The 26,771-nt window shown below is 41.7% G+C and overlaps 1 protein-coding gene across 13 annotated transcripts in view; it reads left to right on the top strand.

Moving 5' to 3' along the window:
* The window catches only part of LOC103464192 (epidermal growth factor receptor substrate 15-like 1), a 202,366-nt gene that overhangs the window by 11,672 nt on the left and 163,923 nt on the right, over nucleotides 1–26,771 (top strand). For 11 of the 13 annotated variants that reach the window (XR_533610.3, XR_533611.2, XM_081606681.1 and 8 more), the window contains exons 6-9: nucleotides 1,350–1,418; nucleotides 11,607–11,732; nucleotides 14,119–14,178; nucleotides 14,831–15,073. The exons of 1 other annotated variant lie outside the window; for it this stretch is intronic. Coding sequence is in view for 10 of the 12 variants with exons in the window: in XM_081606681.1 (XP_081462807.1) it covers nucleotides 1,350–1,418; nucleotides 11,607–11,732; nucleotides 14,119–14,178; nucleotides 14,831–15,073 (498 nt within the window). In the remaining 2 variants the exon portion in view is untranslated. The remainder of the gene's footprint in view (nucleotides 1–1,349; nucleotides 1,419–11,606; nucleotides 11,733–14,118; nucleotides 14,179–14,830; nucleotides 15,074–26,771) is intronic. One more of the 13 variants, XM_008408134.3, reaches the window with a different exon arrangement.

The raw sequence follows: 26,771 nt of genomic DNA, 5'->3' as shown, positions 1-26,771 counted from the left end.
CGTTAATCTGCCGTCATTGGTAGCTATGCTAACTAAACTGAGCATTCACAGTTTGAATCTGCACAACTCTGTGCTATGCTAGCTGCAGCACAGCACAAATCGAGGAGGAGGAAAGATGAGCAGCACCACATGAGATTGTGATTGACAGCACTAAAACTCTCCTGCCTCTGACTGGTTGTCTCTAGCACTGGGAGAAAGCAGAGGAAATAGATTTTTCACAGATTACCTGTCATACCATACTGTCACAACATAATGACGGTTTTAACAAATATGTGGAAAAAAAAAAATTTATATAAAAGTGACATACTGCAGCTTTAATTTCACTCAGTAGAGAACAGGTCAGGAGGGACGTGGGTTAGAGCTGCTGACTGACTGACTCATCTTAGTTTTAAGTGGTAAAAGGTACAAGGGAAAAGTTAAACATATGAATATGTTGGTAATTTTTTCCCTTAATTCATTAAATGCTAGTGGAGTGGAGGCAAACGGTAGTTTGTAGCTGCGCTAAACTATGCTAAATGGTTGATAATCTCACAGTCTACTCACCTCTCATGGAGAAAAACTGGGTTATAAATTAACACTCTTGCCTTTTTCTCTCTCTTCCGCTCTCCATTTTGTTTTTGAAAACCTGATGTTATAACTTTTCTTAGCAGCATAGTAACAGCCACAGTCACAGTTGCATTCAGCTGCAGCTTCTACTAACAGTAGCTCCATACGTCACTGTTAAGCGCTCCAAGCAGGAACGAACCATTTTACAGATAGAGGGTTCAGGGCAAAACGGATGTGTGTTTTTTGATCTGGGAAGGGCAACATTAAATTTTTACTGCTAAAAACAATCTTTGAAAATACAATATGATTCATTTTGTATTTGACTGTACCCCGCATTTTTTTATTTTATGTCTATGAACAAAATATAAATAATTAAATTGTGGAGGGCCCCCTGCTGGTCAGGACCCCTAGAATCGTCATCACTTTTCCCCTCTATACCGAGCCCCTGCCTGGAGGATTATTACTTGTTTGCCCCACATAGACCTCTAGTGTATTGGTATAACCAATCTTGAGGCTAAGTGGACTTCCCTATACAGCCTGTTAGGATGTCCAGGCAGCCCAGGAGAAGGCATCTAAACAGTAAAGTGTTTATAAATCATAATGGTGAACAATGGGATTGTCTGTTGCCCTCATGTTTGTTAGTTCGTTTACACATAAAAATAAATGAAAATTGCATACCAAGGAATGTGGAAATGAGTAGTATTTTTTGTTGTTGTAAAATCTGAATGTGTATTTGTGCATTAACAACAAAGACTATTTACAATATATGCAAAGTCTGTTGACATGTGTTTGTCTGATTCCAGAAGGATACCTGCAGCCCCTCTTTGAGCAGCACAGCCGCTTTGTCTTGTGAATTGCTGTGGGCTGTTAAGGTATGTAAAGACAGCAACATAGTCGCGTTAACGGAATATTTGATTTTTTTTTCATTTTAAACAATGGAAAAATTCAAAGCCTGTCTGTCATTTTGACAGGTTATAATTCACACCCTTGACTGGTGCACATGGGTAGACATTATAGACTTTTTTATAACTTTTTTTTTTATATCATCTCATGGACACTGAACTAAATGCATCTTCCGTTAGTCGTTATCGTGAGTTAAAACGTTCACGAAAGTAAAATGTTCGTTTTTGTGATGCATCTGTATCTTATTTTGAAGGGATATGTAAACGTTACCATGGCGACCAGAGTCAGAGAGCGTTTGGGCAGTGGGTGAGAGGAGATGAGTAGAGCTTGTGAGTCTTAAGTCACAAGCTCTTGACTTGAAAGATTTAAGAATGTCGGCCAATTCTCCAAACCTCTATTACCACAGAGCTGATAAAAGTACAACAGGTTCGATCGGTTTGTGTGTCCAAGGCAGGAGCAACACGAACCGATTCCAGTCACGAACATCGCGATTCCAAAGGATAATCCAGTAAACCCCCCAACATCCATCCATCCATCCATTTTCTTCCGCTTACCCGAGGTCGGGTCGCGGGGGCAGCAGCTTCAGAAGGGAGGCCCAGACTTCCCTCTCCCCAGCCACTTCTTCCAGCTCCTCCGGGGGAATCCCAAGGCGTTCCCAGGCCAGCCGAGAGACGTAATCCCTCCAGCGTGTCCTGGGTCTTCCCCGAGGCCTCCTCCCGGTGGGACATGCCCGGAACACCTCACCAGGGAGGCGTCCAGGAGGCATTCTTACCAGATGCCCGAGCCACCTCAACTGGCTCCTCTCGACGTGGAGGAGCAGCGGCTCTACTCTGAGTCCCTCCCGGATGACCGAGCTTCTCACCCTATCTCTAAGGGAGAGCCCAGCCACCCTGCGGAGGAAACCCATTTCAGCCGCTTGTACCCGTGATCTCGTTCTTTCGGTCATGACCCAAAGCTCATGACCATAGATGAGGATGGGAACGTAGATCGACCGGTAAATCGAGAGCTTCGCTTTTTGGCTCAGCTCTCTCTCTTCACCACGACGGACCGGTACAGCGCCCGCTTCACAGTAGACGGTGCCCCAATCCGCCTGTCGATCTCCCGCTCCCTTCTTCCCTCATTCATGAACAAGATCCCCAGATACTTAAACTCCTCCACTTGAGGCAGGACGACCCCCCTGACCCGGAGAAGGCACTCTACCCTTTTCCGGCTCAAGACCATGGCCTCGGATTTGGAGGCACTGAGCCTCATCCCGGCCGCTTCACACTCGGCTGCGAACCGCTCCAGCGAGAACTGCAGATCCCGTTCCGATGAAGCCAACAGGACCACATCATCCGCAAAAAGCAGAGATGCGATCCTAAGGCCACCAAAACGGATCCCCTCAACACCTCGGCTGCGCCTAGAAATTCTGTCCATAAAAGTAATGAACAGAATCGGTGACAAAGGGCAGCCTTGGCGGAGTCCAACTCTCACCGGAAACGAGCCCAACTTACTGCCGGCAATGCGGCCCAGACTCTGACACCGGTCATACAGGGACCTGACAGCCCGTATCAAAGGGCCCGGTACCCCATACTCCCGGAGTTCCTCCCACAGGGCCCCACGAGGGACACGGTCGAACGCCTTCTCCAAGTCCACAAAACACATGTAGACTGGTTGGGCGAACTGCCATGCACCCTCCAGGACCCTGCTGAGGGTGTAGAGCTGGTCCAGTGTTCCACGACCAGGACGAAAACCACACTGCTCTTCCTGAATCCGAGGTTCGACTATCCAACGGACCCTCCTCTCCAGGACCCCTGAATAGACCTTACCAGGGAGGCTTAAGAGTGTGATCCCCCTGTAATTGGAGCACACCTTCCGGTCCCCCTTTTTAAACAGGGGGACCACCACCCCAGTCTGCCAGTCCAGGGGAACTGCCCCCGATGTCCATGCAATATTGCAGAGTCGCGTAAGCCAACACAACCCCGCAACATCCAGAGCCTTAAGGAACTCCGGGCGGATCTCATCCACCCCCGGGGCCCTGCCACCGAGGAGCTTTTTGACCACCTCGGCGACCTCGTCCCCAGTGATGGGAGAGCCCAACCCAGAGTCCCCATGCTCAGTTTCCTCAACAGAAGGCATGTTGGTGGAATTTAGGAGGTCTTCGAAGTATTCCGCCCACCGGCCAACAACGTCCCGAGTTGAGGTCAGCAGCGCACCATCCCCACTATAAACAGTGTTGGTGCTGCACTGCTTCCCTCTCCTGAGACGCCGGATGGTGGACCAGAATTGCCTCGAAGCCATATGGAAGTCTGTCTCCATGGCCTCTCCAAACTCCTCCCACGCCCGAGTTTTTGCCTCAGCGACAACCCGAGCTGCATGCCGTTTCGCCCGCCGGTACCCATCAGCTGCTTCTGGAGTCTCACAGGCCAAAAAGGCCCGGTAGGACTCCTTCTTCAGCTTGACAGCATCCCTCACCGAAGGTGTCCACCAACGGGTTCGAGGGTTGCCGCTTCGACAGGCACCAACAACCTTGCAGCCGCAGCCCCGATAGGCCGCCTCGGCAATGGAGGTACGGAACATGGTCCACTCAGACTCAATGTCCCCCACCTCCCCCAGAACGTGTTCGAAGTTCTGCCGGAGATGAGAGTTGAAGCTCCGTCTCACAGGGGACTCCGCCAGACGTTCCCAGCAGACCCTCACTACACGTTTGGGCCTGCCAGGTCTGACCGGCTTCCTCCCCCACCACCGGAGCCAACTCGTCACCAGGTAGTGATCAGTGGACAGCTCCGCACCTCTCTTCACCCGAGTGTCCAAGACATACGGCCGCAAATCCGATGAGACGATGACCAAGTCAATCATCGAACTGCGGCCTAGGGCGTCCTGGTGCCAAGTGCACATATGGACGCCCTTATGCCTGAACATGGTGTTCGTGATGGACAATCCGTGACGAGCACAGAAGTCCAACAACAGAACACCGCTCGGGTTCAGATCGGGGGCGCCGTTCCTCCCAACCACGCCTCTCCAGGTCTCACTGTCATTGCCCACGTGAGCGTTGAAGTCTCCCAGTAGAACAAGGGAGTCCCCAGGAGGACTCCAAGAAGGGTGGGTAATCTGAACTGCCGTTTGGCCCGTAAGCACAAACAACAGTCAGAACCCGTCCCCCCACCCGTAGGCGGAGGGAGGCTACCCTCTCGTTCACCGGGGTGAACCCCAACGTACAGGTGCACAAATGGGGGGCAACAAGTATGCCCACTCCAGCCCGGCGCCTCTCACCGTGGGCAACTCCAGAGTGGAAGTACCTCCAGCCCTTCTCAAGGAGACTGGTTCCAGAACCAGAGCCATGTGTCAAGGTGAGGCCGACTATTTCTAGCCGGAACCTCTCAGCCTCGCACACTAGCTCCGGCTCCTTCCCCAACAGAGAGGTGACGTTCCACGTCCCAAGAGCCAGCTTCTGCAGCCGAGGATCAGACCGCCAGGGTCCCCTCCCTTGGCTGCCGCCCATAGCACAATGCACCCGACCCCTTTGGCCCCTCGGACAGGTGGTGAGCCCATCGGAAGGGGGATGGGCTCACCCCCCCAACATAGCATACAGGAATTTAGAATAACCAAACACGGATGACGATGTAGAAGCAATAGTGATAGTTTGTGGAGTCATTTTAAGAGATAAAAGACGTAACAAAAACAAAAGGCGGTGGATAAAAGATGGCGGAAGCAGCCGCTCTATTTGCTGCACTATGATTTGGAGGTGAATATGTTTTTTCATAGTTAACATTTTTAACTGAATAAACATAAACATATATAATGATGACCTTTTCATATAATAATAAACATTTCCACATATCATCTCCGATATCCACCGGACTCTCAGTTGCGCGATATGTCAACTGTTTGGGATTCCCCTCTGTTCTTATGTCACCGCACTTTCTGATTGGCTACCTGTCACATTCAGCAGGTTTCATTCTCGTTCCCAATCAGGGAAAACCACACAGGCTGCGATAAAAGGGCCAAGACAACCCAAATAGGGCATATTCAGGATTTAGTGGGAACACCAACATGTAGAAACCTTATCTGACGGTTCACGAACTCCCCCCCCCCCCTCACGCAACAAAATTTCCAAGTATTGACCTGTCCGCGGTAATAAAAAGGTTGGGGACCACTACTATAGATCCTGGTGGTATGGATCAGTGAGTCGATATAAAAAAAATAAAAAAATCCCTTCTCACCCTCCGCGGGTGGTCTGTTTCATCCTCTGAGCTCGGGTCCTCTACCAGAGGCCTGGGAGCTTGAGGGTTCCTCCAGTATCTTGGCTGTGCCTAGAACTGCACATTTCTGGACTGAGATGTCTGATGTTGTTCCTGGAATCTGTTTTAGCCACTGCTCCAGTTTGGGGGCGACTGCCCCGAGAACCCCGATGACCACAGGCACCACTGTGGTCTTCACCTTCCAGGTCTTTTCCAGTTCCTCCCTGAGGCCCTGGTATTTCTCCAATTTCTCATGCTCCTTTTTCCTGATGTTGTAGTCACTGGGTATTGCTACATCCACCACAATGGCTTTCCTCTGTTCTTTATCCACCACCACAATGTCCGGTTGGTTCGCCATTACCATCTTGTCTGTCTGGATCTGGAAGTCCCACAGGATCTTAGCTCGGTCATTCTCCACCACTTTTGGGGGTGTTCCCCACTTTGATCTCAGTGCTTTCAGTCCATATTCTGCACAGATGTTCCTGTACACTATGCCCACCACTTGGTTATGTCGTTCCATGTACGCTTTCCCTGCCAGCATCTTGCACCCTGCTGTTATGTGCTGGACTGTCTCAGGGGCCTCCTTGCACAACCTTCACCTTGGGTCTTGTCTGGTGTGGTAGATCTGAGGCTCTATTGCTCTGGTGTTTAGGGCCTGTTCCTGGGCGGCCAGGTTGAGTGCCTCTGTGCTGTCCTTGAGTCCAGCTTTTTCCTTACGGCTCATGTACAGTCTCAGGGTGCTGGATTTGGGGTGGAACCCTCCATGCATGGTTAGTAGCTTCCTAGTCTTAACATCCGTGCCCTTCATCTCTTCCATTGGCCAGCTAATTATTCCGGCAGGGTATCTGATTACTGGTAAGGCATAGCTGTTTATTGCACAGATCTTGTTCTTGCCATTGAGCTGGCTTCTCAGGACTTGCCTTATTCGTTGGAGGTATTTGGCTGTGGCTCCTTTCCTTGTGACCTCATCGAGGTTGCCATTTGCTTGTGGTATTCCCAGGTACTTGTAGCTGTGCTCTATGTCTGCTCTTGTTCCTTCTGGGACTGAGACCCCTTCTGTGTGGGCGACCTTCCCTCTCTTTGTAACCATCCGACCACACTTCTCTAGTCCGAATGACATCCCAATGTCAGTGCTGTAGAACCTGGTGGTGTGGATCAGTGAGTCGATGTCTCGCTCGCTCTTAGCGTACAGCTTGATGTCATCCATGTAGAGGAGGTGACTGATCGTAGCCCCATTCTTGAGTCGGTATCCGTAGCCAGTCTTGTTGATGATTTGGCTGAGCGGGTTCAGGCCTATGCAGAACAGCAGTGGGGACAGAGCATCTCCTTGGTATATGCCACATTTGATGGACACTTGTGCAAGTGGTTTGCAGTTGGCTTCAAGGGTGGTTTTCCACAGCCCCATCGAGTTTGCAATGAAGGCTCTTAGAGTCCTATTGATGTTGTACATCTCTAAGCATTCAGTGATCCAAGTGTGTGGCATTGAGTCATAGGCTTTCTTGTAATCAATCCAAGCGGTACACAGGTTAGTGTGTCGGGTTTTGCAGTCTCGGGCGACTGTGTGGTCTACAAGGAGTTGGTGTTTGGCTCCTCTGCTATTTATGCCTATGCCCTTCTGTGCCTTGCTCATGTATTTATCCATGTGCCCGCTTATCTTAGCCGCTATGATGCCTGACATGAGCTTCCATGTTGTAGAGAGACAGGTTATTGGCCGATAGTTGGATGGGACTGAACCCTTCGAGGGTTCCTTCTGTATCAGGATTGTGCGCCCTTCAGTTAACCATTCAGGGTGAGTCCCATTTTGTAGCAGCTGGTTCAGTTGAGCTGCCAGTCGCTCATGGAGGGCAGTGAGTTTCTTAAGCCAGTAGGCATGGATCATGTCCGGTCCTGGTGCTGTCCAGTTTTTCATACCCGAGACTCTGTCTTGGACATCTGCCACAGTGATGGTTACCGGGGCTTGTTCAGGGAGGTTGCTGTGGTCCTCTCGTAGAGAGGTTAGCCACTGTGCATTGCTGTTGTGGGATGCCTCCCTTTCCCATATGCCTTTCCAGTATTGTTCAGTCTCCAGCCTGGGTGGGTCTGCTCTGTTGTTATTACCCTGCCATTGAGAGTACACTTTAGCTGGTTGGGTAGAGAAGAGCCGGTTAATCCTCCTGGCTTCATTCTCTCTCGTGTATCTCTTTAGGCGGCTGGTCAAGACTTGGAGCCTTTGTTTGGCAGTTTCGAGTGCTTCAGGTTTGGGCATCTGGCTGTACTTCTTGGGTACTGATCTTTTCATTGCACCCCTTTGGAGCTCTGACACTTGGCTCACTTCCCTCCTTGTTATCTTGATCTTAGCCTCTAACCGTCTTTTCCATGGTGGATATTGGGTCTCATGGTTGCTCTTATAACCAAGCATCTCAAGGATCACTGATGCTGAGTTGTATATCAGCTCATTGGTTTCTGTTATGGTGTTGGTAGGGATCGTTCTCAATGCTGCATTCACATCTTCAATGAGACTTTCTGATGGTACTTCACTCAGCCGTTGTAATTGGCGTCGGGGTCGTCTGGTGTTCATTCGGGCCATGATTCTCTCTCTCAGGTCAGTTGCTGCCTCGTTCAGCTCAGATGGTTCGTTCATTACTGGGGCTACATACCCAGTCTCTGGGCGGGGAGTTGTAGTTGACTCCCTTCTGACCTGGCATCCTGGCTCCTTCCCCTTGCCGTAGCACTTGTGTCGTACCTCGTCAATCTCAAGTTGTGACAGCAGTTGCCGTTTGCGGATGTTGGAACACTGAGTTACTAGTTGTTTGGCAGTTAGTGTTGACTGGGGATGTTGAGCTAACCATTCCTCCCACAGTCTTTGCATGTAGCCCCTCTGACTAGGATTACTTGAGTAGTAGCATTCCAACAGATCCATGTTTTCACCTCTTGCCCATTTCCGTCTTGTTCCAGTAGCCCACTTTTCATCAGGGTGCTCTGGTTCCTCAGCACCTGACGCAGACCTTGTTTGACCGGGCGACGTCTGAGCCGGCATGTCGTGCTTATTTGTGTCTCTCATGGTATGAGGTAGGCTATATAGCTCCAAGGGTCTTGCCTAAGGACCCACACTGACAGCTCAATGTCACCGTTGTAACTTTTTTGATTATATATATATATATATATATATATATATATATATATATATATATATATATATATATATATATATATATATATATATATTATAAAAAATAAAAAAAAAAATTTTATTTTTATATATATATTTATTTATATATATATATATATATATATATATGGGTCTCGCTAGATTTTTTCTTTGTCCGTCATTTGACAACAAAAAAGTCTAGCGTGACCTCTGTATATGTATCAGAGGTTGCACTAGACTTTTTGCTGTCTGTCATTTTGACAGACAGCAAAGAATAAAAAAAAGTAAAAAAAAAAAAAAAAATCTTTCATGTTCTATTTTCCATCCATTTTCTAACACCCTTGTCCCTAGCGGGGTTGGGAGGGTTGCTGGTGCCCATCTCCAGCTAACGTTCCAGGCGAGAGGCGGGGTCACCCTGGACAGGTCGTCAGTCTATTGCAGGGCAACACAGAGACACACAGGACAAACAGCCACACACACACACACACACACACACACTCACACCTAGGGAGAATTTAGAGAGATCAATTAACGTGACAATGATGTTTTTGGACTTTGGGAGGAAACCGGAGTACCCGGAGAAAACCCACGCATGCACAGGGAGAACATGCAAACTCCATGCAGGAAGACCGGGGCCGGGAATCGAACGCAGAATTTTCTTGCTGCAAGGCAACAGCTCTACCAACTGTGCCACTGTGTGTGTGTTCTATTTTTACCCCTCAAATTATAATCAGATTGACATAGGCTATTCAGCCACATTTTTTATGGGGTTCAGTTAATATTCCCCTAGTTGAACCACGAATCCATATCCCATCACACATAAATTAGATGAACCCTTCTAAATTTTTCTCAGCAGTGACAAAAACCACTGACTATGGCCCCAATAACTTATAAATGAAATTAAACAAGTCCATTTAGATTATGAGCACATCAGCTGCTGGGATCTGAATGCACAGTGCCTCACAAATTACTCCTGGTCCCCATCTGCGCCATTGTTCACCCCGATCAATTGAATTCTGCGAGCCCTATGTGCTGACCAGGCACGCGCATTTAAGAGGATTTTTTTTTCTGTGGTTTCGCTTCCTCAAATCGGACAGATGTTACATCTGCTGTGATCCTCTGGGACTTTGCGCTAAGACCATGGGAGGGTAACATCTTCCAGCTCTGTTTGTTAAAAACGGTGGGTGAGTTATATAGTTTAAATCTTTGCAGCGGTGGAGCCGTAACTGCATTAATTGCAGAGTGCACTATGCATGTTACGGTCTAATTAACTTCTGCACCTTTATTTATTTCCTAAAGATAAACTGCTGGCTCCTCTGTTTAGATTATAAACAGATTAGCATAACATTGCATTCTCTTTATTTTTCTATGTTCTGTATGTACTGGAGTCTGGAATTAAACGTGCTATTTCAACCACAGTTTGGAATGGGCTTCCAAAGCTTCCAAAGCTCTTCAACATAACTCTTCAACACGCTGTCAGCTCCCGGTCAGAAAGACCCATTTAGTTCAGTATCCATGAGATGATAATCAAAAAAGATTGATTTTAGTTACCTCTGTGATGTACTCTGTGCATAAAGTCTATAATGCCTGCCCACGTGCACCAGTCAAGGTTGTGAATTATAAAATGAGGACGAGCTTAAAATTTTTTCGTCATTAAAAAAAAAGGTCAAATATTTCATTTATATATATGTACATATATATATATATATATTTTGCTAGGTTGCAAATGACGTAGTACCGCCGTGACCCAATGCACATGGAGGGCAGGAAGTGAATGCAGCCCATTATTTCTGTTGATCCAGCATCAGAATGTCTACAGTCTGTGTCCTGTACGGTTGTTCCAACCGTTCTAATAGAGAGAAAGATAAACATCATTTTTGTGTTTCGATGGTAGTTTATCACAAGGGAGTTAATTTAAAAAAACTTACTGAGAAAAGTGGATCAATAATCTACAGCTAAAAACAGAAGGTGTGAAAACTAACAATGCCAGAGTTTGCAGCGCCTGGTTTCTAACAGGTAACGATCACATCGTTTAAATTGTATTCTCAGATATTTTATTGGACAGTTACTCAGAAAGACAAGCATTCATATGTAAGGTAAGATATATTTTTATGCCCTACCGTGGTTGTCCCGAGAGTGCTAATGTTGCTAGCAGCTAGCTCAATGCCGAGTCACGGACAGAAAATATGATTTTTCAGTGGGACTTTCATGCAAAAAAAAAAGAGCTAAATAAATTAAATATAACCTACCCACCTACAGTCACCGTGAGCTGTTACTATTCCTAACATGCTTCATGTCTGGACACGAACATGGGGTTTCTATATATCATGGTTGACCTACATTGGACCTGAATCCAGCATCCTACAGTAACTCAACATTAACGTACAACTGCAGCATGAATTTGGGTTTACAGAAGCTAGATAAATGATTTGCCAGGAGATCCAAGCTGATAGAAATAACATGGGTTAGTTTGTTGTTAGTGATAGCATGTTATCATAGACTAATTACTTAATAAAATAGCACAACTAGCTACTCACCCAGCAGAAAGAAGTCAACAGTCATTTAATGCTTCTTTTGATCCTAAATGCTTGACCCAACCTGAAACTAAATGACTGTATTTAGTTTCAGGTATTATACGACAAGCAGGTGTCTGGCACGTTGTTTTATATGAGGTCTTTTTATTTATTGTTTATTTATTATATGTATATCACAAATATATGTGATATACATATATTTGTATATCACTTCCTGATATACAAATATATGTAACCAGTTGATTATCTGAAATGTGGTGTTCTTACCCCTTTTAGCCTGAGGAGAAGAATAAATTTGACGGGATTTTTGAAAGTCTGGCGCCTGTCAACGGCCTTCTGTCAGGAGAGAAGGTCAGACCAGTCCTCATCAATTCCAAACTACCTCTAGATGTCCTTGGCAAGGTATATATGGCAATTCTGAATAGCTTTAGTTCTAATCTATTTTGAGTGTCCATTCTATGCAAAGACATGTTTAAAAGTCACAATCAAGGTGGAAGCCCATCCCTCGGAGCGTGGAAGCAGCAGCTTAAAGACTCTTCATACTTCATCGGAAGCATCAAAATTGACTCTCGTTGATATAACGATGGGACAAAAATTGTGTCGTCATGTTCACAGAGTGGCTTTGTCCTCTCCATCTTGACATAAGTCTGTCAAGAGGGGAAGTCGAGATGTGTTGTTGGAATTGTATATATTACTTAGGTTTTTAGCTTCTGTCTTTTTTCCAACAAGGCCTAGCTTCTGTCTTGTGAGTCTTTGTCACGGAGCTGTCTATGATCCCTGATCTTTAGTTGACTGATGGAGAGAAACAGAGGCTAAAAACTTGATTTTGGTAAAACCACAAGCAGCATTTCCACTGAAAAGTATACGTAATTGTCATTTTATGTTACTTTAACAAAAAGTCTCACACTGTGACCCTAATTGTGATGGACTGAATTGAAAACAGGAGGAGTCGCGAAATATTAGAAAATATATATATCTTTTTTTTATTTTAGCACAAAACATATGAGGAAAAAATATCTGAGCTCATAAGAGGTCAAAGAAACAAAACTGAACTCAGGCAAACATGCAAACAAACTGGCTGCACAAACAACTGACCTAACAAAGAAATGAGACTCAGGGGTATATATATTGGCTGATCAGACCATGAAGACACAATAGGGGTAAATAAACATAATACAATCACTAACAAAAAATTACAGTACAACTATGTTTGGCCAAACGAAACATCCAAATTAAAGAAAGAAATATATTGTGCAAAAAAGAGTTACCGACTTAAGAATGTGGCCATGGCCATCACACTAACCTTGTGTTAGTGGTTTCCCAGCTAAGTATTGAAAGCATTTGTCTTTAATGTATTAATGACATTAAAGGCTAAAAATAAAAATTACCTTATTTTGCTGTATATGTACAGCAAAATAAAAAAGTAATTAGTCAGCCAAGAATTGTGCAAGTTTTCTCAGTTAAAAAGTAATCGACATCATAGATATGCCTCAACTATGAGAGACAAAATGAGAAAACATATCTAGAAAATCACATTTTCTGAATTTTTAAAGAATTTATTTGAAAATTATGGTGGAAAATAAATACTTCATCTCAATACTTTGTTATATGTCCTTTGATGGCAATCACAGTGTCATGTTCATTGGGAGTCGTTTAATTCACATGCAGAATAACACAGCAGACACCAGAAAGATAATGCAAATATCCTTTATGGTAACACTTTATTTGAAGGGATGTGCATAAGACTGACATGACACTGTCATAAACATGACATAACACCTGTCATGAACATGAAGGAGTCTATATGAATGTCTATGACAGTTATCATAAAGTGTCATTCAGTAAATAATGACACTTTTAATGCAAAGTTGGCACTTTTAATTAACTTTCAAGGCAACTTTTAAAGCAACTTTGCATTAAAAGTGTCGTTATTTACCGAATGACACTTTATGACAACTGTCATAAAGATTCCTTCATAATCATGACAGATGAAACAAAAACGGGAGCACAATAACAACGAGACAAGATGCAGGAGCCAGAGTTCATATTCACATTCTTATAGTCAATTCAGTTCATTTAAAATGACCCTGAGCAATAATCTGTGTAAACATTTCTACATTTGCTGCACACCAAACAAGAGAAAAGACTCAGTGCTGCCTGTTCCACATTATTGGTGTTATTCCATGTTTATGACAGTGTCATGTCAGTCTTATGCACAGCTGTGTGAAGCTGACACCCCACCCAAGTCAAAAAATCCAGCAAATGGTCTGAATGGTTAGTGACCCCGTTAGTGCAGGTTTGTGTCGTTAAAATTTTCGTTTGTGCAGCTTTGGTTTCTGAGATATTAAAAATTATTTTTTAGGTCATCCAGAGTTCACCATCACCCCATCTTGCTCCAAAACAAACCAAAGTGGTCTACTTCGTTAGTGCTCCGTTTGTGTTGTTAAAATTTTCGTTTGTGCGGTCTTCGTTTTTGAGATATTAAAAGTTATAATTTTGGCCGATGATGTCACCGTCCCACCATCTTGCTCCAAAACAAACCAAAGTGAGCTACTTCCAAGTCCCAAGTCCCTCTCCACTTCAGCTGTAGAATCATTGACAGTTCCTGGTTTCTCGGCTGGCTATTGGGACTGCTCCTCGCATCTTCCATCTGCCTCCAAAGAATTCTCCGTCAAGCTCACACTGGAACTTGGATTATCTCAAGAACCTCCTGCAAAGAGATCACAACCCTCTTGTGTTTTAATCCTGGACCTCACTGACTCTCCTTCTGTTTATTTCACATCATTAGGTTTGGGATTTGAGTGACATTGATAAAGATGGCCATCTGGACAAGGACGAGTTTGCAGTGGTGAGTTTTATTGATGGCCTTGTTAACTTGCAAACAGTAATTATGATGGAAACTCAAGGGTAGTAGGAGTTTGTCCCTCAGTCAGTGAGTTGCTAGTTCGATTTATGTTCTCCTGCCGTTGTGTCCTTGGTCAAAACACTTCACGCACCTGGCCTTTCTGGGGGTCAGAATGGCACAAAATAGCTTCTGTCAGACTGTGACAGGGCAGCTGTGGTTACTATTAAGTAGCGTGCCATCATCAGTGTGTGAATGTGCCCTTTGAGATTTTTTTGATATGAAAAGGACATTATAAATAAAATCGATAAGTTTCATGTTTCTTCAGAACTTTTAGAAGGGGGAAACGGCGGAGTGAGTAAAAATGGCCAGTATGTCCTCCAGCATTCATATCTGTGACACAATGACTACAGAGCCAGTTCAGGATAACCCAAGCTACTCTAACAATAAGCTTTATCAAAAAGTATCAAAGTGTTTAATCCCAGTTAAGGTAGTCAGAGTGTCTATGGTCTTATATACAGACATTTTGACAGCCCAAAATGGTTTTTTGATACTTGTGCCTATGTGTAAATTTGACGCATTTTCTGATGTCTGTGGAGCATTTGCTGTTTCAGAAAAGCTCTTTATGCAACTATTAAAGCAGATTATGTTCTTTCAGGCCATGCACCTTGTGTATCGGGCCTTAGAGAAGGAGCCGATTCCAGCGCTTCTCCCGTCTGCCCTCATCCCTCCATCAAAGAGGAAGAAGAGCCTCTGCTCAGTGCCAGGTCCTGTTCCTGGACTACCAGCCAGCCCCCCACCACTAAAAGACTCACTACATTCCACACCCTCCCATGGCAGCATGACATCACTCAACAGCACCGGCAGCCTGTCACCCAAACACACTCTCAAGTCAGGACCGGTAATAAACTCTCTCACACTAATGTACTACTGCTAGGCACCATAGCAAGTAAATGTACATCAAGTTTTGTGACATACTTGACTGAACAAAGAGAAACAAAAACTTTTGTGCATTATATAGAAGACCATGCTGTGTTGCATTATATCTTTCAGTGAAGATTGTAAACAAGAGCAGCAGGCAGAACTAAATTAAGCCCATTACAGAATAAAAGCAAGCAGATGGTATTTTATTTATTACTCTACATTTTTTAAAATGCAAATTGAAGACTCTGTCTTTAAAAGGTGGTTTACAAAAAATCCAACTATGCCTCCATCATGCTATTGAAATCGGTCAGTTTTTCTGTTGTATAAAGCTATGCAGCCTTAAGTAAAAAATGCCACTGAGTTGTTTGTGGAATTACAGTGATCCCTCGCTATAACACGGTTCACCTTTCGCGGTCTCGCTGCTTCGCGGATTTTTTTGTGCAAGTTTTTTCACATTGCATTGTGTTCTGCTTCCTGATTGGCTAAAATATACGTAATACAGATTAGCCATTCAGGAGATGAAAACTGAAACTTTGAATGCCTGCTGAAAAAAACTGTGGCCGGAGGCTCTGTCGTAGATACAGTTGTGAATCTCGCAAAGCAGCTTGGAGGAGAAGCTTTAATGACATGACTCCGGATCACATTAATGAAGTGATTGATGCACACGCACATCTGCTCATCTGAAAACAGGTTTTGCTCTTTGGTTTTAATGTAGAGTATTTAATTATGCTGTGTAATAGTTGTAAAAAAATAAAGGTAACTACTTCACGGATTTCACTTATTGTGGGTTATTTTCGGAACGCAACCCCCCCCAAAAAACGAGGGATCACTGTACATTGCCTGGAACTACCGTGGTCAAACTTCCAAAAATGAACTACAACAAACCATCTGTCAAATGGATCAGAAAGTGCAATTAAGAATGCTAAATGTAATGTAAAATAAATAATAACCAGAAATACTGTAATTTGCAGTATTTCTTCAAACACTGCAAATTACAGAAACAAAAATCCTCTTCTGCACCATGATATAAAAAACATCCACCCATTTCTATAAATTGTATTTATTTATTGTATTCGTGATTAAATAATTTTAAATGAAATAAAAATAACAATAGCTGTTGATATGTGAGCAGAGCATTATGCCATAAAGGATCAAGGCAGTTCTGAAGGCAAAAGGGGATCCAACCCAGTACTAGCAAGATGAACCTAATAAAGCGGCTGGTGAGTGTATTACTGGCATAATAATCAACTCTAGCTGCGCAACCTTTGTTGATTTTTCAAAGTAAAGTAAAATTTTATGTTTCATGACATTTAAATTCATCTCAATTTTCCACTTGTGTGACAATATTCTGGGTTCAATCTGGGTTTTGCACAACATTTTGGGAGGCACAACATAACAAAAGAACAAACAAATACAAAATTACTTAAAACATCCTGTGAAACAAATAAAGCAAAACTAACTTTATCTAAGCACAAAGAATAAGTGAATATTGAAGTGACAAAATCAACTAATTAAAATAAACTTGAAACAAAATCTCCCCCCTTCAGTCTTAAAAAAACACAACAAATGGTATGTTCCAGGTTTCCTCCAGGTGGTCTGTAGTTGCAGCACCTCAAACAAAACAAGTGTGAGTTAACCATTCAGACAAATATTAACTAAAGTGTGCACCCATTAGAAAATATATGTCTAAATAAAATTACTAACTTAAGCGTGCTATAAACTGTAACTAATATAAAGAAAAATAAATACTAACACAATGTGGTGGTTGTAGGAGCATCCACCACATGCTGAAAAAATACAATTTAAAAAACAAAAATCAATGTTTTGGTGCAGGATATTCGTAGAATTTGTTCAACATATTCATAGGAGTTGAACACTAGTAATCCAACCCAATATACTAGCAATTATGTCTTCCATTTATGAGTGATTGCTTTTTTACTAGCAATTAGCATTATATTGAACATGTATGTTTTATAGAATCCCTTAACACAGTTTTGTCGTTTGCCCAAGAACGTAGTCTGAAAGTTTAGAGCAAAGTTGGTCCCAATAACAGTCTCCACACTTTGCTTATCTCCCAGTAAGAAAACAGCTGAGGACAGATCCATAAAATGTGAAAATGACCAGATTGTTTCGAACCACATAACCTCCAGCATGATCTATCTGGATTTCTGCTCTTCTGAACTGGTGTTTTGAAGAAGCATGTAAGAGTCTTCCAAGCAAATTTCCTATATGTTAGAGATGATGTACATTTCCAACTAGGCCTGCCGTGATAAACGATAAATCAATTAATTGCAAGATAAATTCAACATATCGACCTCATTTTAATTATCAGCTTTATCGTCTCTTCCTGCCTTTTTTTTTTCTTTCTGTTGATGACACTGACTGAAAAAAGGCTCAGCTCCGGTGCTCTCCACTGACCTTCCCTTCCTCATTCCTTAGTCTAATGTCCAGCTCACATTACACGAGTTGTCAGCCCATTTTCAAACCCTGAGACACACATTTACCAATAGAAATCCTAGGTATAACGGTTTGATCGGGTTTGTCGTGCCGTGTGGTGTCCAGCCACATGGGCACAAAATAATGGCTACAAGTCCAGTTAACTAATTTTAAAATCAGGCACTAATCAATGCTTTACTAGAATCTACCTATGATGCATGTGGCTAGAGTCAGAGTAAAGTCCTGACTGAATGAAAATCATTTATCTATTTATGCCACGTTAACGAAGAACAGCTGAAAAGTTACCAGGTTTATCAACTGAGGTAGCAATTTGGCTCCAACTCCTCTCCTTGTCGTTTCTATATTCTTTGCACAAAATGTTAAATAAATATTAATGTTGTTTCCTCATATCGTCTCCAATGCCCTCTGGATTTTGGGTTGTGCCGTTTCAGCTGTTTGGGATTCCCCTCAGTAATTTCCCCTCAGAGCGGAGGAGAATCCGCGCTTTCTGATTGGCTACCTGCCACATTCAGTTTTAAGCTCCCAGTCGGGGAAAACCACTGATTTAGATCGGAGCGGCCACAATGATTTACCGTAGCACATCACACACTACAGGATGATCGATTACGAAATCACTAGCGACAATCTTAGATCGGCCAACAATCTAAGATTATCTTAAGGGGAAAATGGGGGCAAAAAATCGTGTAGTGTGAAATACTGCATTAGGTAGTCAGATGTGCCCATCTTCTCCATTTAAATCTAGTGATTACTGAAAGGCAATATAGTATACAGACTTCATAATCTGCACTCTTTTGGTTGAATGCAGTATTTATTTCCACTTCGGCTTTATGTTGTTTAGTTTTTATTCAAGTACGATTTTTGTTAATGGAGACTGAGAATCCATTAACACTGGAACTGATTTAATTTATCAGTTCCAGTGTTATGTGTTCTTTTGAAAATAAAGTGTATCTATCTATGGCAGGAAATCGCATGCATTATTAGTCATTTCCATTAAATCGGTATCAAAAGGTCTTGAAACAATATTATCGTTTATCGCAATAATTTTTTAGACAATCGCTCAGCAAAATGTGTTACCGTAACGGGCCTAGTTCCAACAGTTATTCAAAATGTCTTTCCAATCTTCAATGTGAATTTGGCGGCTCCCTTGTAGCTCATTATAAATTTTGGATGTTAATTTATTAACAGAGGTTGATTGATATGATTTTAGAAAGATATTTAATATACCAACAAATGTCCTGGCTGGTTCATCTTAGTTTTTCTAAATAGTGCTGGATTTGTAAATAACGAAAACGATCTCTGTTATCAAGACCATACTTTTGCTTAATGTCTTGAAAGGTCCTCAGGCAACCTTTATGATATAAATCATTATATTTTACCAAGCCCTTTTCAATCCATTTTTTAAAGGTATCATGTGTCTTATTTGGGATAAAGTCTTGATCATATGCTATCCATCTAATTGGTAAACAGGACTCTTTGTTTTCTTTTACTAATTTTGACCAGGTCTTAAGTGCTGTTTCTGAACATGGATTGAGACTTAATAAGGTCTTTTATTAAGTCTATATTTCCAATTGCTGCTTGCAAAGGGACACCATTGTTTGTACATTCAATCTCTTTTCATTTCGCTTGTGTAGGAAGAGTCACACATCTCTACCAGTGGGTTTATTTGTGCTGCTTTGTAATAGTTACTCATGCTTGGGAGTGAAAGGCCTCCTTTACTTTTACTCAGTTGTAAAGTTTAAAATCTAGTCCTTGGCTGTTTCCCTTGCCAAGTAAATCTTGAAATCAGTTTGTCAATTTCTTGGAAAATAGATTTGGCTGTTTCTGCTGGTAGTGTCTGAAAAAGTATAGTAGTTTTGGCAACATCATTTTGATAGCTTCTACTCTTTGCATGAGGCAATAATAATAGGGCATATTATAATAGGGCAATAGGCTTCATCATTTTTTTATTTTAGTCATTAATGTGTCATAATTTGCTGAGACAATATTCATTGGATCTTTAGGAATGGTCACTCCCAAGTATAAAATTGAATCCATGTCCCAATTTATTTTGAAGTTTTCATTGTCAGTATTGTCGGGTGAATATTTGAATGTCAAGACCTGAGATTTGTGGGAGTTCAGTTTGTAACCTGAAAATTGCCAGGTAGATTGATATATCATCCTCAAATGGCGCTAATTTTTGTTTATTATGATTTATCTTTATGCCATGTATTTTGGTGTTTTGCCTACTCCATTGTGCTAAAGGTTCAATAAATATGGCGAATAATAATGGGGATATGGAACATCCTTGTCTGCACCCTTGCTCAATTTTTATTTCTTCTGATAGTCCCCCATTAATCCGAATCTTACCTGTAGGCTTATTGTACAGTTCCTGAATTATCTTTATAAATTTATTGGAAAAGTTTAATTAGGACAAGACTCTGAATAAGAATAAAAAGTGTTCTACAGTGTTGAACGCTTTTTGTGCATCTAGGCCCAGTATAATTGCTTGTTCATCTGTCTTCTTAATGTGGTTGATCACGTTTAGGTTCTTCTAATATCGTCTCTGGTTCGTCTGTTCTTTATGAACCCTGTCGGGTCTAAATTTATTATATCTAGGAGGATATGCAGGGTTTCTAGTAATGTTTATTTCTTAATTTGATCACCATGGGTTCAGTTATTCTTCCATGTCTGAGTCTGTATCTTTCTTTAGTAATTCTAGTTGGGTTATTTCTTTGTTTAGATCTTCTAGTTTCTCTAGCTCTGGGTTCCTTAGTTCTTATTGTTAGATCAGCCTTGTTTCTATTTAGTTATGGTTTCCCTGATATCTTTCTCTCCTAGTTCATCAGGTTTTCTTGTCTTTTGTATTTTCAATCCCATGTTTCCTCCCATTTGTGTTCCCAGCAGATCTCCTTAGTTTCCCTGTTCCACCTTCTCCCCAGCCCTCAGCAGCTCCTGTGCCAAATTACTCGTTCCTGCTGTCACTCTTCTCATTTAGGCCATTAAGCTGCTGAAGCTCCTCTTTTTCAGTCACAACTCACCAGTCCAGCTTGTTATCCTGCTCACCACGTTGCCAGTTGTTACCGTTGTTATCCCTCGTGTCTCCTGTTTCATGGTGTTTAGGATTTCCTTATTTTCCCTGGATTTTGGATTTAGTTAGTTTAGTTAATTAAAAATAACATCTTCATAAAGTACGTTTACTGCCTGCTGCGTTTGTGTCCACCGCCACATCATGACACAAACCAGATGAAAGAGCCCATCTTTAAACATATAACGTGTAATTAAACAATAAAGGTGACAAATTTTATGAAATAGATCACACTTTAATAAATATTTCTTGTATTTAATATATTTCAGGTAAGTGAACATGTAATGAAATAGATCCTGTTCTAGAATTTTATGTAATTCAACATTACGGGTAACTAATGTGATGATCATCTGAGGTAATACATTTTATGAACAATTAAAAAAATATTTTTTTTTAAATATAATTTTAGTTAAAAAATAAAAAAAGGGGTCAAAATGGAATAAAAATATGCCTAATCTATATAGTTTAGTAGAATAATTTCACACGGATTTTGAATTAATAGCTGACATGACCTAGAAACTATTGAAGAAAAATACTAAATTTTGACTACAGAAATTGCTAAAATAAATAAATTAATTAATTAATTAAAAAAAAAAAAAAAATATATATATATATATATATATATATATATATATATATATATATATATATATATATATATATATATAGTGTTCAAATGTAATAAAGATGAGTGTGCCTCATCTATACAGTCTAGTAGAACAATTTCACACAGATTTTGAGGTAATGGGGGACACGATTTGGAAGCTATTGAAGAAAACATTTAATGTTAAAATGATTGAATATGGCTTAAAATTTTAATAGAGGATAGTGTGCCTCATGTAATAGCATTAATTACCACTTTTTTGAATCAGTTGGTCACAAGACAGGGCATTTATTTACAGGAGTGTTTGGTTCGGAAAATGGACGGTTCCTATGTGAACCTCCGAACGCTTGAGGAGGGACTAGTAAAGAACAGCTGGCCGAAATTAGCGTTCATAAATCGTATCAACCTTGAGCTGAATGCTCCTTACTCCACGGAGCGCAGGATATCCAGTATCCAACTTGAAAACAACTTCACTGCGGTCGGCAACACAACGAAAACACCGGTGTTCTGAATAGTTTGTTTTGGTCTGTGGACCTCAAAGATGGCGCCGAGCGACATAAACGTCATACGCTGTGACGTCAGCTCCAAAGCTCTATACCAGTGTTTCTCAACCTTTTTCAGCCCAGCGCCCCCCCAGCCTTTATCCAGGTCCCTCTCCGCCCCCCACCAAAGAATTTGTAGACTACTTTGCACTGACTATTATTTTATCATTAATATTACTATCACTATTGTAGATGTTTTGATTTTTATGCTTGTTTCTGTATTTATCATCAAAAATAATTTCCCAGAGAACAAAAAAGTCATGGGAATAGAAATTATTTTCACAGGTGTCTATGAAAAATGTAACAAACATTCAAGTTAAACTTTGTAGGCCTAACAGCAGCCAATCAGAGTGGAAAAAATATTCTTATTTTGTGCCATTTTCTAGTTAAATATTCCACAAAATGACCAGATAAAAGATGAACATGCCAGTTTAAACTTTGAACTATTTGCAAAATGACTGAGCTCTGCAACATTAAAACATGGATAGAACTGTAACTACATTAATCATAGCTCTTCTTCTCTTCAGTGTTTCTGGTGGTGCAGCTCTGTGCTGCCTTCAGGAGAATGGGACATGAGAGCATCATCCATAAAACTTCACCCACATGGCATTTATTGTGCAAACCAGAGTTTTCAGTGGAAAAACAAAAGTTCCAGATCCTTACACAGTGAGGGTATCGTGATTTTAGCTGCCAGTAGCAGAAGAACAGAGCTGCGCCAAGAAGCTAACAGAAGCTAACAAACACTGAATAAAAGAAGAGCTGCCATCGATACAGTTGCAGCCAAGCATGGTGTAATGTTACATAAACCAAGTTGCTCAAAGTCTAAACTGGTATTGTTGTGCATTTAAGGTGTAAAGTTTACCTTCGACCAAACGCCCCCCAAAGGCATCCCAGCGCCCCCCTTTTGTAAAAATGTCCGCCAGCGCCCCCTGCCGTCCTCTGAACGCCCCCTGGGGGGCGGTACCGCCCACGTTGAGAACCGCTACTCTATACCTTTATAGGCAACTTTTTCAGTTATTGGTTCTCTAATTTTGTAAATAGTTCTTTCCTCCTGTTTCTTTAGTCTTTATGCAAACATTTTGTATGACTTTGGGCTTGTTTCATAGTAACTCTGTCTAAAGAATAAAAGTTTCTTCTGTATACTGGACTGTAATTCTTGATTAATTTCATCTCTTGTTTGTTTTATTTTTTGTAAAGGTTTTAGATCTACTTTGTGTTTATTTATTTTCTTTCCCTCTATTCAGCCAGTTCATGTTCCAAATTATACAATTTTTTTTAGAAGGGACAATTGTGCAATTATTTTTCCTCTCAAGACAGCTTTACAGACGTCCCATAATATTACAGGGGAGACTTCTCCATTGTCGTTGTCCTGAATATATGTCTGAATTTCTTGCCTTAACTCTTCTTTAATTTTGCCTTTGAGTATGCTAGAGTTAAGTCTCTATAGAAACGGGGTTTTTGTTTTGTTAACATTTACTTTTATATGAAGAGGACAATGATCCAAGAGATCCATTAGCCCAATATGACATTTTTCTACCCGGCCTAAATCCTTGTTATACATAAAAAAGTAATCTATTCTTGAATATGAGTGGTGAGCTGCTGAGTAGAATGTATAGTCCCTCTTTCTGGGGTCGAGTTCACGCCAAATGTCACTCATCCCCAACTCTTTGATCATCTTCCTGATCTTCCTACCTGTGCTGCATTTAACTCTGGGTTGTTTAGAGGAATCTTTAGAAGGATTTAGTCTTACATTAAAGTCTCTGCCACAGACTACTATGCCATGTGATTTCCCTCGAGTCTGCCTACCACTACCATCTTTGTCTTAATATTCACGGATCATCTCAAATGTGACCCTTTGGGATATTAAGGTTTCCACCCCCCTTCTACAACCTGATTTATATGATGCACCAAATACCCGATAAAAAGCCCAATCTTTTAAGTTTACTATGCTCTACCTCTGAGAGATGAGTTTCCTGGAGGTATACTACCTCTGTCTTTTCTTTTTTCATTTTTCCTAATATTTTGGCCCTTTTTATTGGGTTTAGAACTCCTGTTACATTATAGATTGTATATCGCTGAATATTCAGAACAAGTAAAATAAGTGACATCCTGAAGCTACTCAAACAAAGAACGACTGTGAACAATCCAAACATTTTAGCTTTGTAAATCAAGCTAACACATGTCAATTTAAAGACTCCCTTTCCACTGGTCTTATTAACCACCTTAATGGTGTTAGTTTGTGAGCAATTTTGAGGGAAAACCAGTGCAACTCCATGGTTGCGAAGGGCCCTCTGGTGGCGTTACCTGGTTATAGTGTTCCATTTTCTAGGAGGTGCGGCCCCCAACTCCAAATAACATCACAAGAGAAGTAGCAATAATAAAAACAAAGCCAAACAAAAAAAAAACGGTATATATTTGATCCATCTGCTCCTATGGTTGTGCTTGTTCTCTTCTAAGCTCGTCCAGTTTCTTCTTATCCCTCCTGTGTTCCATTCTATGGGTGATCCTTGTCTGTCCTTCCTGACTTGGTCCATATTGTGTTCTTGATCTTGTCAACCCACGTAGTAGATGGCTGGATAACAGTGATTTGGAAGCCTCTGTTCACCATGTATTTTGTTGCTTCAGCTGCAGAGTTGTGGACTCATATGTTGTTCTTGTAGAATATCCTCAGCTTGGCTGGGAATGGGGTCTGGAATTTGATCTTCTTTTCTCTGAGGACCCGCTTCACTTCAAGGTACTTGAGTCGCCGTTTTAACCCTTGTGCGTGCGAGGACTGAGGCAAACGTAGAGGACTGTGGCAAATGATACAAGTTTTACGTATGTGGGGTCGGTTGGACCCCATTTGTAGTCACAAGGGTTAACACATCTGGAGCATAATCATGATCCACTATGACTTTTTTCTCTGCCAGCATGAAGCCTTTCTGTTGCCAGGCCCATTTTAGTATTTCATCTTTGACCGTAGATGTGGCGAACTTAACTATTATTGAACGTGGGGGAGGCTTCAGGGGGGGCTTCAGGCTTTATTTGGAGCTCTGGGTCCCAGACCGCTCTCTGGTCTCTGGTTGACATCACTCAACTCAGGTTGAGTGATGTCGGAATGTCCAATTTTTCTCGGAGTAGATCAATGAAGGCTGATAGATAGTGATCTCTCTTCGGAGCCCTCCGCAATGTCGTGGAGCCTTAAGTTTTCCCGTCTCGATCTCCCCTCGAGCTCCACCATCTTGACCTTGAACTCGTCCTGAACTTTACTTAGCTTCATAGCCACCTCTTTGAACTCCTGAATCCTGTTCTCCGCTTCCAAGATGCGTGTTTCTGCTTCATCCAGTCTTCTGTTTATGTTCTTCATATCCTCTTTAACCTCTCGGAACCCCTCACCATTTTCTCAACGTGATTCTCTTATCTCTTGGAGAATAGTCTATAGAATAATCTCCTTAGTTTTCATGTGCCACCTTCTCCCTGCCCCTCAGCCAGCTCCTGTCCCAACTACTCACACCTGCAATCACTCTTCTCATCTAGCCAGGCCATTGTTCCAATTATTACCTCCCAGTACTTAAGCTCCTCTTTTTCAGCCACAACTGGCCATACCGTCTTGTTACCCTGCTTATTTCGACGCTCGTCATTTCCCGTGTTCCTTAGAATCTCTTTGAGTTTCAGTTTTGGATTTACTTAGGTTTGTTTTTGTGTTTCCCTTGGATGTTAATTTTTTGTAAGTTGGACTCTGATTTTGTTAATTAAATTTTCTAAACTGCACCACCTGCTGCTTTTGGGTCCACCACACCACATCATGACACCTCTAGATATGAAGAGCACATTTTTCTCTCAGATTTCCTTGTGTTCTGCTTCAAAGTACACAGTTCTGAATTAAACCAATGAGCCAACCTCCTATGGATAATTATCTTTTTTAAGGGGGTTAAATTGTCTGATTTCACACACGAGAAAGTAAGACTATAGAATATCAACTTGAGAAGGACTAGAGATTAAATTGCTCCCTCCATTTGTGTTTCTCAGAGATTCAGAGGAATGCATTCTTTAAAAGTTTTAACAGCAATGTCTGATACAGATCTTCTATAATGAAATTGTCTCAGGTTTGGAAAACTCAACTAAAATAAACTCAAAGATTATTTTAAAGATAATCAAACAGCAGGGTTATGAGAAACTTGTTATTTCTTCACACTCAATGTGTCCATCATTGTGACTGCGCTGCGGTCATAGAGATTAGAATGAAATAATGGGTTAATGTTGTCAGTCGAAAACATTAACTTAAAACACATTTTACCCAAAGCATTTAGAGCATGGAATAAAGTTTATTCCTTTTACAAAACTTAAACAGTAAATGTAAAAGATGGATAAATATCTGCGTTCGACCTCATCAACAGCCAGACCCCGCATGGGCGGGCATTACAGAGTCAGCCGTTCCCCACCTAGGCCGGGAGCTGTTTTTACCTCAGAGTGGCCAACTTTCTATTATTTCTGTCTTGATTTGATGCAGTAGGTGCACTCGCATATACTGTACCCTGCATGTTTTTCAACTGTTGCAACTGTTTAATCCAAATGTAACATGAACCCTCAGATGCTCGCTCCGGTTTTACACCCATGCAGCAGCGATGGAGTCATGCTGCTGTGCAGAGCTGTTCAGGTGTTCATGGCAGCAAAACCAGCAAAAGGCATAGAACTTTGTAAGTTTTTCCCCAAAACCAACTGTTGATAGTTCAGTAATGCTGTTGGTCACAGGTAATGATAGCTAAATGATCACTAGCTAATGCCAATATATCATGTTAAACTTGTTAACAAGAATAGGCTATCGATTGTGTTTATCTATGTTCAAAAGTGGCTAGTACTGCTTACACTTACGTAACTTTTTGGGAAAAGGATACTTATAAGAGTAGTTTTACTGCACTGTACATTTTTCTCTTACTTGAGTAATATTATTATTGCAACTCCTACTTGAGTAGATTGAATTTGTATTTAAAGAAATAGATATCAGACATTGGAAAGATTAGATTCTGAG

The sequence above is a fragment of the Poecilia reticulata genome, chromosome 4 (genome assembly GCF_904066995.2).
Source record: "Poecilia reticulata chromosome 4, P_reticulata-male-v2, whole genome shotgun sequence".
Taxonomy (NCBI): Eukaryota; Metazoa; Chordata; class Actinopteri; order Cyprinodontiformes; family Poeciliidae; genus Poecilia; species Poecilia reticulata.
This window is presented reverse-complemented; position numbering and strand designations above follow the sequence as displayed.